Here is a 15,811-nt window from a genome sequence, read left to right as displayed (position 1 = left end):
TGAATCACACAAAAACACCACAGCGATTAGATCATACAAAACTACTCTCACTATCCACACGCCTACCGACTATTGATTTCGGGCCTTAAATGAACTCTTTACTAGAGATTTTTGCATTGTCTCAGCCTACACAACTGGAAAAGATCGTTGTTTGTGCCAGTGGCCGTATTTTCAGCCTGAACATGTATATTTAAAAAGTTGAACTGAAAAATTTAATAAATTTGAATTTAAATACATCTTAATATGTCTCTTTTTGCTTTAATGATGGCAACATTTGAACTGATAAACAAAACCTAAAGATCATGTTCTCCAGCATGAACAAAAAAGAGAGCAGCTGACTGGACAAAGAAGCCACATGTTCATTGTCACATTTACTTATTTGATTATTTACTTTAATATTGCCAACATTTTACAATAAGGTCTCATTTGTTAATGTATTAACTAACATGAACAAACCATTAGCATTCATTAGTTACTGTGTTTGTTAATCTTTGTTAACTTTAGTAAATAAAAATACAGCTGTTCATTGTTTGTTCATGTAACTATATTAACATTAACAAAGATTAATAAATGCTGTAAAAGTGCAGTTTATTATTACCGGTAGTTCATTTTGACTAATGTAGTTGACTAATGTTAACTAATGCAACCTTATTGTAAAGTGTTAGCACCATTTCTAAGTAAATAATCAAATAAGTAAATTAGTGACAATGCTCCTTTGTACAGTCAGCTGCTCTTTTTTTGCTCATGCTGCATTGCAAAGTGGTTTCAAAATCCTAAAACGTTGTTTATTTCCAGGTTAAAGTAAAAAGGATACACGTCTTTCATCTGGTCGATGGTGGGTGTGCGGATGATGTCATTGATGCTGATGATGTTCTCGTGCTTGAAGCGGAGCAGGATTTTAATCTCACGGAGTGTGCGCTGACAGTACGTCTGGTGCTCAAACGGACTGATCTTCTTTATCGCCACACGCACTTTATTATCACGATCATACGCTGAGCTGAAAAGAAGCAAAAGAGGAGACATCTTCAGATCAAGCAGCTTTTTTCTTAAACTGGGTTCACACTGTACGACTTATAATAGTCCTTAACGACTGTTGCTTGTCAGACTGTACGAACATGCCCCCCGCTGTAAGCCATGTCACACTGTAGGATCACAGATGTCATTAATGTCAGACTGTACGCGTTAAAAACAGAGTTTTACATCATCAATCCGTGACACTTTCAGTGATGTGAGCTGCATTTACATACGGCATAGAAATGGTGGCTTGCAAACAAAAACAATCTCTAGCACTAATTTTAATCATGTCTTGAAAAGAAAAATGGAAGAAGAAAAAAAAGCAAAGTGGAGCAAGTTTGTTGTTGTCTCGCTAATTGCATCATCAGGTTCTGGTTTATGATTTGACGGTTTTCTTAGGGAGAAGTCACAATGCAGGACTGTGGGTCAAAACTTATGACACTGCCATCAGAATTTCATCAGAGGTCAAATTTAAATTTGACTTCAGATTTTGGCCTAGGATCCGGGGAATATTTTAGGATTCTCAACATTTGTCTCTGACAGACAAAATCGTGGCCTAAATAGTACAGTGTGAATCCGGCTTTAGTTACAAAACATAATAGCTCATTCATCAAAGAATTAAAGACTACTGCACAAAAGATATGACACCAAGTGTCAAGTACACAATATAAGAGGTGTAATACAGTGGAAAAGACAATGTGAACGTAGACGGACTTTTCAATTGTGGGCACTTCTGCGGACTTTTAGAAAAGTTTCTTTAAAACAGTTACACAATGTAAATGTGGACAAAGGGTCGTGGTGGAAGTTATGTTTGAAGGACTGAAGAATGATCAAAAACGTGTGTAAAAAATATATATATAAATAACTTTCACGCAATACATATTTCAAAATAAAAATGGCTTATTTTTTCACTCTGTTTAGATTTCATCATAGATTTTTTAAAGGACAAATATTTTTTATAATGATTCATATTTTAAACATTTCAGAAGTAGCAAAAACAAAAGCATGGTTTAAAAAAAAAAAGCTTCCAAGACGGTTATGACCTTCATATATGTATAAAAAAATGACAACAGTAAAAAAAAAAAAAAAAAAGTTTAATTAATAGATAAATCAACCAAACATTCAGATAGAGACTTTGTTTAGATTTATCATTTTAAAAATGTAAAATAATTCTAATGACACATTTTCATATTTTGAGCATTTAAGAAGTTGCAAAAACATAATGTGACCTTCACATAAAAGAAAAACATAACTTTTTCCTAAGTTTTCGAAAAGGAATAATAATAATATTTTTAATGGATATTAATATTGTTAGCATTTGAGAAGTTGACTAAGTTAAATAACAACTAACTAACTAACTAACTAACTACCAAACTAACTAAATCAGTTTTCAAAAGGGATAATATTTGTAATGAGGGATATTAATATTTTAAGCATTTGAGAAGTTTTCAACAAAAAAGTAAAAAAAAAACATTTTCAAGACAGTTTTAATGTGACACGTTACCTAACTAAAGTTTTCAAAAAGAATAATGATGATAATATTAATGATGGATTTTAATTATTTAAAAAAACTTTTTTAATCAAAGATTTTTTAATTAGACCATATAAAAGAACCATTTATTACAGCTATTTAAAGTTACTAATAGTTCAAATAAATAAATAATTCATTTTCCAATCAATCACCCCTAACCTTCAGCTAAACATGGCTTTGCGTGCGTCACTCTTCTTCTCACATGGGCTTCATGAATGCAAAGAAATTGAAGATTTAATCTCATCTTTATCGTAATCGTAACCATGACCTGATTCAAATGGTTTCTCTGAACTCTCAGTACTGCTGACACATTGTTAATGCTAAATCTGTGTCAGGTGCACCGATAATGCAACATCTGCACCATTTTCTATTGCACAGCAGAAACATGGTCAAGCAGGTCACAATTTATGAAGGAACGGCTGTATTTAAACTTGCATTTTTCACACCATGGCTCAATATGTCTGGAGTTTTTTTTTGTTGTTGTTGACGCAGATTTCGATCTTGAAAAGTGTAAAGTTCACGGATCGAGCATCTGGCTGGCACTGTACACACCACACTCTAAAGGGCAGAAAGTGGAGAAATTACGCAGAGGTTAAGAAAGACCATAAAAGAGAGAGAGAGAAGCAGAGATGGAGAGACATAGCAAGACAGCAAGAAAAAGGGAGAGAGGAATGGTTTCCACGGAGATGGACAGGCGAGACTTTGTGGTTAGGAGTTATGCAACAGGCTGTTGCCATGGTAATGTGAAGGAGGGGGGCGGAAACAGGCTGAACGTTCGTAGTGAATTTACACAATGCTCCGACAATGCCAGATACCCTTGGTGCGAAAGAGGAGGGGGGAAAAAGACGCTCCAATGGCGTGCTGTCATGCCACCAAATAATAAAGATGTCTATAAATAAAGCAGGGTCTGCGTGGAAACTGTGGAAGGGAATGACTGCTGCATGTGAACATCTTGAAGACTGAAAATCAGCACAAACTCTCTGTGAGGTGTAGCTGATGATCTATTTAAAACAACTGGACGGCAAAGCAAAGACACTCAAAAAGGCTTTAGTATAACTACTTTTAACTTATGAACACTGTGTGATTTGGGTAAAGCTCATTTCAAGTTCAGATTTTTTTTAAATCATAATAACAATATTAATTTAATCATTTCACCAATCCAGTTATTTACATCATGACTTCATCACGATTGTTAAACAAGCACATTTCATTGCCCTAAATTCTCATTAACATAATGGGCCCAAAAGTTTATCATCATATTTTTAAAAATTCATCATATTTCAGGAAATCAGATGATGTTAAAGGCAGTACAACAAAAACACTACAATGCATAAATACCAGGGCTACCCCCGACTAAAGTTTTTTCTAGTCGACTAGTAGTAATTCATTCAAGCCATTAGTCGACTAATCGCATGTTTATATTAATTTAATTACTTAAATATATACTGGGGAGGAATACTAAACCTTTAATATAGCCGTAATATGCCTATTCCGCGCTCAAGCGAATGCATAGCTTGTCACAAAGCACCAGCAAAAGTAGCGGATGATTATAAATGTGTCGGATTTAAATTATTTATAAAACTAGTGTTTTCTGAGTCAGTGTCGGCTGCAAAGATGAAGTTGACGACGCTGACTCGCCATCTCCGCAGTATAGTCGACGAGCCTTTAGAGAGAAATGCACCTTTCATACGGATTACATTACATTTCACAATGGATTTGTTTTCCATTTGAATTGGTTCGTTCAAAAGTAGACATTTCAAGCTTTCTATAGATAGGCCTATATTTCTCATGTTTGTGACCCAAGTAGCCTAGTTTCGGTTCATTTTTGTGACGCGCTCCAGTTCAAGGTGATCGAGACGGCAGAAAGAGCATATAACATTTTGTTATTGCGGGTTTACACAAATAAAAGTAGACCCTCTACAGTTTTGAATGATTTATTACTCTCATCTGTATGACCAAAAATTATGGGAGTATTTTAAGTTTTTCCGCTGTTATCAGGAAAAAATGCAAGTGATTGCGGCGGCTAATCCTTTAGCTTCAACACTCTGCACAAACACTTGGATATGTGCTTAATAATAGCACACATTTATCTAGGTTAACGTTAGAGCGAGCGGCCAAGTGAAGTTGCTACTACTTTAGGCAATTAAATAAATAATACTTAAATTAATATATAAGCCATTAAAATGTTTTGCATTGTGACATTTTTCATACCTATTAAGCACATTTTTTCACCCCAAATTCTCATTACCATAACGGGTTCAGAAGTTGTTGTTTTTTCAAAAAATATTTTATTTGAATAAAATTACCAGACGTTAAAGGCAGTACAACAAATATTACAATGCATAAATACTTCATAATTTAATGGGGGTTTTTTTCCACATTCGAGTAATGAGAATGAGATAAGTTGCATTACGGTAATGAGAACTGGGAGGAATGTGCTTTATTTCATATCAAAATAAAATAAAATATAGTGGATAAATGAATACATAACAATAATTATAATGACAAGAAGTTAATTTATTGTAGTTATTTCTTACAGTAATGAGAATGAGATAATTTGCATTACATTAATGAGAACTGGGAGTGTTTGTATTTTACTGTCATTAAAAAAAATGTCATGTAGTATCCAAACCCTAAAAATGACTTTCATTTGGTTTTTGGGGTGAAACATAGTTGCTCTGGATCATAAGATTCACCCATTTAGATGCGTTATGCAATATGGCATTATATATGTGTTTTACATGCCTATTTGTGGATTCATTAGATCCCTTTTAGCATGCTTCTCCAAATGCTTAAAGAAAACAGAGATGCTTCTATTTCAATGCACCTTCTGAGGGTGAAGGCGCTTCTAAAGCTCGTCGAAATGGGGCCGGGACACCACAAGGCTGGATAATCCTTTCTTTTCTGTTCCTAACCCAGAACGCCTGCACATTTACAGCTGTGCCAATAAGAAGCTTTTCACATTCTATAAACCAGAAAATCTTAAAGACATTAACTAGGTTGAATTCTTTGGAGACTGAACAAGTGGATCAAACAGTCCTTACTTCACAAAACTAGCTTTTTACATTTGAAGAAGGAAATGTGAGGGGAGTTTGCCAGGGCAAAAGTCATCACCACGATGCTACAGGTTCAATGGGGTTCTAAATAGAATCCTAGGGTTCTTGATTCAATTTCAAAGAGGTTCCAAAAAGTTTTTATATAAGGAGACTTTAGCGATTGCATAATACTTTCATGTTTAACGTGCGATTAAATTTTTTTAATTTCCAATTCATTTAAATAAAAAATTAAGAAATTTAATTAATTAAAACTAAATCCATAAAATAATCCCATTATTGGAAAATGTATGAAGCGCCAGACAGAACACTTAAGGTTCTATATTAAGGGCCAGATTTACTAAACAGGGCAAATGAGCGCAAAAACATAAAAACACAGATGGGAGTGGGAAGTTCTGAGCGTGATCCACTGACGACGTGCAAAATAAAGAACACAGAAGCAGTCGGATCATTTCCATAATGACAATCTACCAAGAGCAGCGCAAATTAGTGTCTGGTTTGACATGCTTTTTTGGGTTGCGGTAAATAATGGTGCAAATACCAGTAAAATTGACGAGCACAAAACCTTAGTAAATCACCTTGCATGATTAATTTAAATAGTTTCCTCCCATACATTTTGCGTATGCATATGCAATAACGTCAGCCGCAAAAATAAACCTGTCCACATTTTTTAAATGTGTGTCTTTAGTAAATCCTGACAGTAGTTTTTTAATGGCAAAAGAAGGTTTGTGCTGTGTCAAGCTGTTAGTAAATCTGCCCTAAGTGTTTATATATTAAGCCATTACTAGAAGTCTATTAATGGTTGTACCAATAGTGAAGATTGCCTTCGAAATTTGGCAAACACGACTAATAAGAAGTTAACCATCTTGAATTGCAACCATTTTTTACTAACGTGAAACAAGTTATTTTCCACCCTGATATGGGCATGTTCTAGACATGCCTAGTCAAAGTCTGCAAAAATGACCAACAATGCAAATAAGAACAAAATTAAGCACTCTCCCTCTCTTTCCTCTGCTTTCTTGCGCTCCCTCGTTTGCCTGCTCCTTCTGACACTCCTCCCAGTCAGGCTGGTTCATGTGACGGCGGATTGACGTCCTTGGCAGAAGGGTTGCCATGGAGACTGGCACCGTGGCAGAGTTTGGCATGGAGGCACGGCCCAGGCAGTAGCCACACAGCCTGCACTCAAACAGCGTGTGTGTAAACGCAGGCATGTGTGAGCTTGTACATGCATTGACTAATATATTTGTCTGTGCATTTGTGCACACACACACAAGGGTGCATTAAAGTAAGTGTAATTATTGGACATACAACAGAGTGCAGAAGTTGGGTTCCGTAAGTAAAAAAACATTACTTTTCTCCATAAGGACATTGATTTTAAATGCTACGAGGTTGTTAATGGTATTTGCTTCTGCTAAAGCAATCAGCTTGCATTATTGCAGCTTATTTTAAAAATAATTGTTTAACACTGGAATTCTTGGTGAAAAACTAGATCCATGATGCTGTACAGAAAATTAAACAAATTAATAGTCGAAAAAGCATCACACTCCAAAATAGCTCTTATGCTCCGCCCATTCCCATGAAGCACTGCAAATGGCATAATCGAATCGATCTCCCTACGCTCTCTAAATACTGAAATGTTTGTTTGTATGTATATAGGCCTATATATATATATTAGGGGTGTAAATCGGACTGTTCATCACGATAGAACATGATCTGCGATACAATAATTCGATTCAGGGCTATATTGATATTATGCCAAGTTTATAGAACCAGTTACATTTTTTTTACCTCACAAATGCAACCAAAATATAGTAATAATAACATGAACGTTTAATTAAACTCTTTGAAAATTGCACACCCTCGGCCATTTGGGACATTTACAACAGAAGAGTTAATTTGCAAAAACAGATAACTATCAATCAAACTGCAGCTGAGTTGTTTTGATTAAGTAATAACTCAAAAAAGTACAGGTTACTTACAAAATTAAAACCAAGTAATTGCTACGATATATAATAAAACACTCGGTTAATCTATGTAACGTTAATCTCCTCAACTGACATAGACGCCTGACAAACTTTATTGTTGCGATTACACGCAATAGTACAGGGAGCTTTTCCCTCAACACTGTAACGTGCTGCTTTAGCAAGGTTGCATGAAAAAGTTTCAGCTTTTATTTTCCTTTTACGCCCCGAAGAAGATATCACGGGTTCATCAAGTTCAATGAAATTATCCATCCTCGATCACTTTTATTCAGCTTTGACGAAACTCCTCTCAGCTAGCGCGTCTTTTCGAAATGACAAGCAGCCTTGTCACCTGACCTGAATACTGCACGCTGATTCATTAAAACGGCCTTATCGGGTTGTGTTCACAAACAATAAGGGTGCTTGTCGGTTTCTGCTGTAAAACATGAACTCACGATGCCTTGACAGTGGACAATACAGGCTTTTGTGACAAAGCATATTTATGGTTCAGTCAATCTGGTCCATAGACTGTAAAAAAAGATGGACGACGCCCCTTCGCTCTCTTCCATTGGTGAGAAGTGAAGCCGCCAGTGTCCCGATATGGCGCTGACATCTCGGGACCTGAGTCTGCGCAGTAGCGATCTCTGGACCTGAGTCTGCGCAGTAGCGATCTCCGGACCTGAGTCTGCGCAGTAGCGATCTCGGGACCTGAGTCTGCGCAGTAGCGATCTCCGGACCTGAGTCTGCGCAGTAGCGATCTCTGGACCTGAGTCTGCGCAGTAGCGATCTCCGGACCTGAGTCTGCGCAGTAGCGATCTCGGGACCTGAGTCTGCGCAGTAGCGATCTCCGGACCTGAGTCTGCGCAGTAGCGATCTCCGGACCTGAGTCTGCGCAGTAGCGATCTCGGGACCTGAGTCTGCGCAGTAGCGATCTCGGGACCTGAGCCTGCGCAGTAGCGATCTCTGGACCTGAGCCTGCGCAGTAGCGATCTCGGGACCTGAGTCTGCGCAGTAGCGATCTCTGGACCTGAGTCTGCGCAGTAGCGATCTCTGGACCTGAGTCTGCGCAGTAGCGATCTCTGGACCTGAGTCTGCGCAGTAGCGATCTCGGGACCTGAGCCTGCGCAGTAGCGATCTCGGGACCTGAGCCTGCGCAGTAGCGATCTCGGGACCTGAGCCTGCGCAGTAGCGATCTCGGGACATGAGCCTGCGCAGTAGCGATCTCGGGACCTGAGTCTGCGCAGTAGCGATCTCGGGACCTGAGCCTGCGCAGTAGCGATCTCGGGACATGAGCCTGCGCAGTAGCGATCTCGGGACCTGAGTCTGCGCAGTAGCGATCTCGGGACCTGAGCCTGCGCAGTAGCGATCTCGGGACCTGAGCCTGCTCAGTAGCGATCTCGGGACCTGAGCCTGCGCAGTAGCGATCTCGGGACCTGAGCCTGCGCAGTAGCGATCTCGGGACCTGAGCCTGCGCAGTAGCGATCTCGGGACCTGAGCCTGCGCAGTAGCGATCTCGGGACATGAGCCTGCGCAGTAGCGATCTCGGGACATGAGCCTGCGCAGTAGCGATCTCGGGACCTGAGTCTGCGCAGTAGCGATCTCGGGACCTGAGCCTGCACAGTAGCGATCTCGGGACCTGAGTCTGCGCAGAAGCGATCTCGGGACATGAGCCTGCGCAGTAGCGATCTTGGGACCTGAGCCTGCGCAGTAGCGATCTCGGGACATGAGTCTGCGCAGTAGCGATCTCGGGACATGAGCCTGCGCAGTAGCGATCTCGGGACCTGAGTCTGCGCAGTAGCGATCTCGGGACCTGAGTCTGCGCAGTAGCGATCTCGGGACCTGAGTCTGCGCAGTAGCGATCTCGGGACCTGAGTCTGCGCAGTAGCGATCTCGGGACCTGAGTCTGCGCAGTAGCGATCTCGGGACCTGAGTCTGCGAACTTAAGGCGCATTTTAAGTCCAGTCTAGTCTTACAACCAGGTGTACGTCCAGCTGGTGCAACTGGCCCCTGAAGTTAAATTTACAAGCTAGCAGAATCAGAAAGTATGATATACTCTATTCAGTTTCTAAATGCCGTAGTAGACATATCCACAGATTATCAGTGGGCAGAACGGCTTAATGTTGTGTACAGGTAAGCACAACAAAGAAAAATTGAGTACTGCAAAATACAGTGTCACAAACTAGTTAAGACAAACAAATATAGGGCTGCACGGTAATGGCTAAACAAATAATCATGAATATTTTGCTATTATGTTTTTTTTTTTTTTTTTTTTTTTTTTTAGAATTATTTCACTTTCACGTAAAGCCAAATAAAGGAAACAACTCATAATGAGGGTTTATTTTACCTTATCTAGTTTCCTGATTTTACCATGTTCTGTACATTAAAGGTGCAGTAAGTGATTTCTGATAAAAAATTGCTGAAATTGGATTGGTCTTAGCAGCACAACTCATTTGTAGCCAATCAGCAGTAGGGGGCGTGTCCACTCATGATAGGGGGAGAGAGAGTGAGCAAGAGGAAGATTTGAAGAAAGACTGTAGAAAGAGAGACATTACAAAAGAGAAAGTCAGAGGAATATCACTGAAAAAAAGAAGGGTTATGATCAGACAAGTGCTTTAGGACCCGTGTTAATATTAGAAATTAATGATATTAGGGTGGAGCAATGAAAGGAAATTTGTTTGGGTTGATTTCAAATATCAACCGTGTTGCTCAGAAATTGCTTACTGCACCTTTAAAACACTTTTTACACCATGAAAACTCTTAAAACCTTAAGAAGCATCTCAAAAACTGTGAAATTCCTAAAATCATGGTAACGGTTTATATTAAAACAGCAAAAAAAGATAAAAACTACAATAGCAAACACTGTCGAGATTAATGTTTTGCAAATATCAAAGACTTTTATGCTTGAATAATCAAGAGAAGCAGAAATGGTGGTCTCAAATAAAATCTGATTAACCGTGCAGCCCTAAGGTTAATATAATATATGTTGGCAGACCAAAAAACAAGTGCTCCAGAAAATGTTATTTTAAAGTCATAAAAAAACTCTTGACCCGTCATAGCTAAAATCTAATATACAATTCTTAGCTATGCACAAAGAAAAACAGAAACATATTCAATTCTCATCACAGGAAATTCGACCTGCACAAACAGACTGCATTTGCTGAACTCAAGCTCAAGTGGACAAACAGTCAATATAGTAATTATTATTCGTAATTCTAACAATAATGAAGAGGTGCTATTTGCAACGAAGGCACAGATCTCGATTTACTACAGCTATAGATAACATGCCTCTGAATGAGTGAGTCAACCTGCTAAAGCAAACAGCCATAGAGAGAAAAGCCATTACACCAGACCGGAGTGGCGCGTTTAATGGTCGCAGCTACAGGAAACTCTTACCCTCAAACAATGTAGGAAAATTAGTATAATTACCTAATAAGCAGAAGAACTAACTGTGGTTATATTACTAAAAGCACAATATATGACTGATATCACCTAAAGTCACAATAAGGTTTCATTTGTTAACAACATCAGTTAACATGAATTAACAACAAACTATATTTCTACACTATTATTTCATCTTAGTTTATTTAGTGTCAACATTTACTAATACATTTTGAAAATGTAAAAGGTTCAAAAAGTTAATGCACTGCAACTAATTAAAAACAAAGAACAACTGTATTTTTTTAACTAACATTAACAAAGATTAATAAATGCTGTAAAAAAGATTGCTCATTGTTACTTCACGTTAGTTAATGCATGAACTAATGTTAACTAATGAGACCTTTTTGTAAAGTGTTACCAGATAATCATCTTAAACATATCACTTATGAATGTTCTGTGTGCTATTATTACGTTTCAAAGCATCTATGCACTGTAAAAAATGATCGTGATTTTTACAGTGAAAAACTGTTAATTGGTTAACAGAAAGTTTCCTTACTATAGACCTTATGCACCAGAGAAACGAGGGCGCCGCCATCTTTAGAATATTGTCTTTGAACTTCCGTTTTTGCGGTCGCTCTGTATATTTCTATGGCATCGCTGTCCAGGAGTAATTAGCTGGTGAAGCTGATTTACTTATTGTAGAGTTAACGAAAGTTATCATGAGCATTGTAATGTTTATGATAAGCATTGTAAAGCATATTTCTTAACAAATGGACCTTGGGAATTTTTTTAACGAGCCGTTCATTCATTACTACGCAAGATCGCTGTGAAAATACAGACCGGAAGTCAAAAGACAATGAGCTCAGCGCGGAAAAGGGGCGTGGCTACATAAGGTCTATATATACGGTAAATAACTGTGATAGATCTAACGGTACATTTAATGTAATTTTACTGTAAAATACCGTTAAATTTACAGTTTTTGAAAGTGAAAAAGAACAACTCATTGTATGATTTACAGTGAAAAACCGTAAATTGACATTCCCACAATTCCCTGCGTGACACTTCACATTTGATGTATTTTTGTTGAAATAACTATGTTTATTCTTAGTTTTCTTAGTTCTTTTCTTATCAGTTATGTACATTAGAGTTTTATGTTACATTTAATGTTAAATTAATGTTTATTGGATTTTTTAAATTTCATGTGTTACCATGATGCTGTTTAGTGTTTGTGCGAATGACACTGTGCAGGTTCTTTATCTTAGTATTAACTTTCTTGTGGAAGATTGTTTGAGATGAGCTTTGATTTATCATGTGACTTTCATCACTGCTGTGATGATTGTTGTTTGTCAATATATTGCAATGGTACAAAACAGATATTAATACATAAATAGGTTGGTAAATTAACATTATATCAGATAATGAAATACGGTTTATTACTGTAAATTTTAAGTCAAGTCTGTAAAACCAATAAAGTCTGTACCATATTTTTGACGGTAAAGTTCTGGCAACCACAGTTGCCGGTATTTTACCGTAAAAATGGCATTTTATTTTTTACAGTGTGTGCTCTTTTCTGGAAACTGAAAGTGTCAATACTTAAAGCATTTATTTTTGGAGTGCTACCACAAAATTCTGAATAAAGTAATTTCACAAAATAAACCGGAAGCCACCTAATTAGCGGAAGGATGCTTTTATGACATTAGTAAACGCCGTTTGCAGAAAATAAAGGGGAAAAAATGCTGTGAACATACAGTGCAGAATAAAATTGAGATCATCACTAGATCATTATGCTCCAGTATATTTCCACAAATGTATGCATGCTAAGTGGAGTAATCAACAAATACAATCACTTTTACTTTGTGTTATGACCATAGCACCGAGAAAAACTATGAAGTACAGAGGCAGGGTCATGCCCAGAGGAACTGGAACTGGTAGTCAATCCTACAGCATTCCTCCTTATGGTTTAGAGCCACTACCCACAGAGCCACTTCTGCTAGAACAGCACACCACATAAGTGTCGCAACACTTTTGAGAATTAAGCCGGCAAGTGAAAACATATTGTAGTCAAAGTCAAAGGATTAGAACACACACAACATAATCTCTGCGGTCTTCAGAGCCAACAGCCAACAAGTATTGCGCATCAATTGAACGGCCCCAAATACATAAATGCATCTGATCAAGGTCAGGTGAACTGAAAAGCAGCCTAAAAAGCAATTAAACAGACATACAATAAACATACAATAACATAAAACATAAGAGATGTCAGTAAACGATTTGTAGATCTGAAAGAGGCACTATTTTTCTTTCACAATTCATACGGTCATCTAGGTGAAAAATGCAAATATATTTCTCAAACCAAACTGACATCAAGTCATAAACTTGGCAAAGGCAAAAACAAACTGCATTAACCGTCTCTGGAATATGTGATCAATCCAGAAAACTTGTTTATGAGATATTTGGTAACACATAAGGTCACAATAAGGTTTCATTCGTTAACATGAACTAACAATGAACAATACTTCTACAGATTTTATTATTATTAATATCAACATTTACTAATACATTCTTAAAATGAAAAAAAAAAAAAAAAAAAAAACTTTTTATCTGTTAACACATTAAAGGTGGCATGGAAACGGCTTCTCAGGCGAGAAACACAAATGGGTGGAGCTTGAATATGTCCATTGGCCTGGGAATTGATAGTTGGATAATTGAACAAAGATGAATAAATGTTGTGAAAGTATAATGCTTGTTGTTCATTCATGTTAGCTAATGGATTAACTAATGCTAACAAATGAGACCTTATTGTAAACTGTTACCAGATAATTGTTTTTTAAGTACTTATGAATGAAGCCTATGGTCTAGCCTAGCGCATGCATAATCAAATTATTTGGTGATGATTTGAAATTGATTATGGACGGCATCTCAAAGCATCTATGGACCCTTTCTAAAACACTGAAGATCCGCAAAACGTTTGCAAGCTACAGCTATTTAGGCACAAACATTATGCCAATCCTCAATCTGCAAGACAACGTGTTCAATATCAAGAATATATTTAACATCTCGTTCATGTATACCCAAAACACTAAAAGCTGTATTTAAGTCTCGATAATACAGCTTAATTACACTTGTCATCTGAATCTACAGAGAACGTCACCTCCAGTAATTAGACGCTGTTAAACAATGGGCACAAGCGCGTGTACACACACACACACATTTACGGGAATCACCGCTTCAGTGCAGCAGAACAACAAAAAGGACTGCAGCATTTCGCCTCACTTTCTCCATTCCTAAATCCACTTACCCGCCCCTTCCCTTCCATTTCCTGCCCTCACTTCACTCATTCACTCGCTCTCTGGTTTAAAACTGAAACCCAGCATGTTCCCAACCTCCCTCAGTAACACAGCTAAACTCCACATTCTCCAGCTATTACATCACAGGGGGCCTCTCAACGAATCCCGGGCCGGTGGATGGTTTTGGAGGAAACTGACCCGCAGTTACTGGAACGGTTTTTGTGTTTACAAATGAGTCTGGTATACAAAGCAGATCCAAGATCATGGACGTCATCGGTTTAGAATATCTGCTGCAATGCTTCTGCAACTTTAAACGTTCATATTCTAAGGAAATTGGTGATTTGGTGTCTGATTGCGATCAAACAGCCTATTGTTTATGACTTGCATTACTGGCAGGAGCATGTCTCGTTTTGCATAATACAGGACAGGATGGCGGTCACACGAAACGCTTCCTCGTGGACATAGGAGTGCAATGCACGAAGCAAAATCCATTAGAACATCCAATCGGCAGTGCAGCATTTAAGTACAGTGAAACCGCATCTGTAGAATACGGCAAAAATGGGATCGCCTCAATTGACTAACTGAATTAAAAGGAACTATTAGGTCAAATTCACTCTCAGTGGGAATCAAAGGATATTATGACTCTTATAGACCTTAGTCAGGGTAGTGCCTTATTTCATTTTTAACAGGAATGAAAACAAGGCTGTGAGGGATAGAATACAGTGCGTTCCATGGATTGTACTGTTGTTTAAAGTGTAAATTGCAGGTTAACCACCACAACCAATTATTGTGTAAATTAAAGTGCTCAATGTGTATATATGTAAAAATTTCTGTCTTAAAATGCGTTAAAATAACATTTATTGGGGTTTCTTCAAAGGTAGCATGCGTTTTACCGTAACTGGGTGATGACATCATAAGAGGGAGAGCGGGCGGTAATGCACTCACTCTGTGTGCCGGTTGAGGGAGAATAAAACGATTCGCGGGACTCCCGCAAACTAGAAATATCTATGAATAAAACATAAAAACGAATAGATTTTTATTCATCTGTTGCAGAAAAGCAAGAACAACAACTAAAACAAAATAGAAACGGTTTACAGGCAGAGTTTCTATTTCTAACATGTCTGCAGCGTTGAGCGATGTAGCCAATCAAAGACATATGTGTTGATTTCTTGAACGCAATAATGGCCAATCAGAAGCATTTACGATGGACTCCCCTCACCGCTCAAAACTGACTTTTTGTTCAGTGCTGAATTCTGTATGCTGGCAAATCCTCTAATTATAACAAACAGTGTATATATTATGAAAGATTCATTGATAATAACAGAGATGTGTGAGATCGCGATGAACTGATGTCAGCTTTTTAGGAATTATTATGGGAGCGCACTCTGCGAGCAGTCATGCCAGACCATGCACGCAGTAGCCCGCTTGCTTTTATGTTATAATAGTGATCAGGAGCATGTATGCTGATGTGTATGGTGGCGACACGTAGGCTAACTTGAAAGTATTTGGAGGTACAGAAAAAAAGTCTTTTTGCGGGCGGGAGCGGGACAAAACATAAATGTTGCGGGCGGGAGAAAGTAATATAGA

The 15,811-nt window shown here is 38.0% G+C and overlaps 1 protein-coding gene across 1 annotated transcript in view; it reads right to left on the bottom strand.

The window, feature by feature from the left end:
- The window catches only part of mapk1 (mitogen-activated protein kinase 1), a 31,765-nt gene that overhangs the window by 13,114 nt on the left and 2,840 nt on the right, over window positions 1-15,811 (bottom strand). Inside the window, exon 2 of the mRNA XM_056254710.1 lies at window positions 815-997. Coding sequence (XP_056110685.1) covers window positions 815-997 — 183 coding nt within the window. The remainder of the gene's footprint in view (window positions 1-814; window positions 998-15,811) is intronic.

This window comes from Rhinichthys klamathensis, unplaced genomic scaffold (assembly GCF_029890125.1).
Source record: "Rhinichthys klamathensis goyatoka isolate OS25496 unplaced genomic scaffold, OSU_Roscu_1.1 h1tg000114l_1, whole genome shotgun sequence".
Taxonomy (NCBI): Eukaryota; Metazoa; Chordata; class Actinopteri; order Cypriniformes; family Leuciscidae; genus Rhinichthys; species Rhinichthys klamathensis.
The sequence above is the reverse complement of the archived record's forward strand: the minus strand, read 5'-3'. Positions and strand labels throughout refer to the sequence as shown.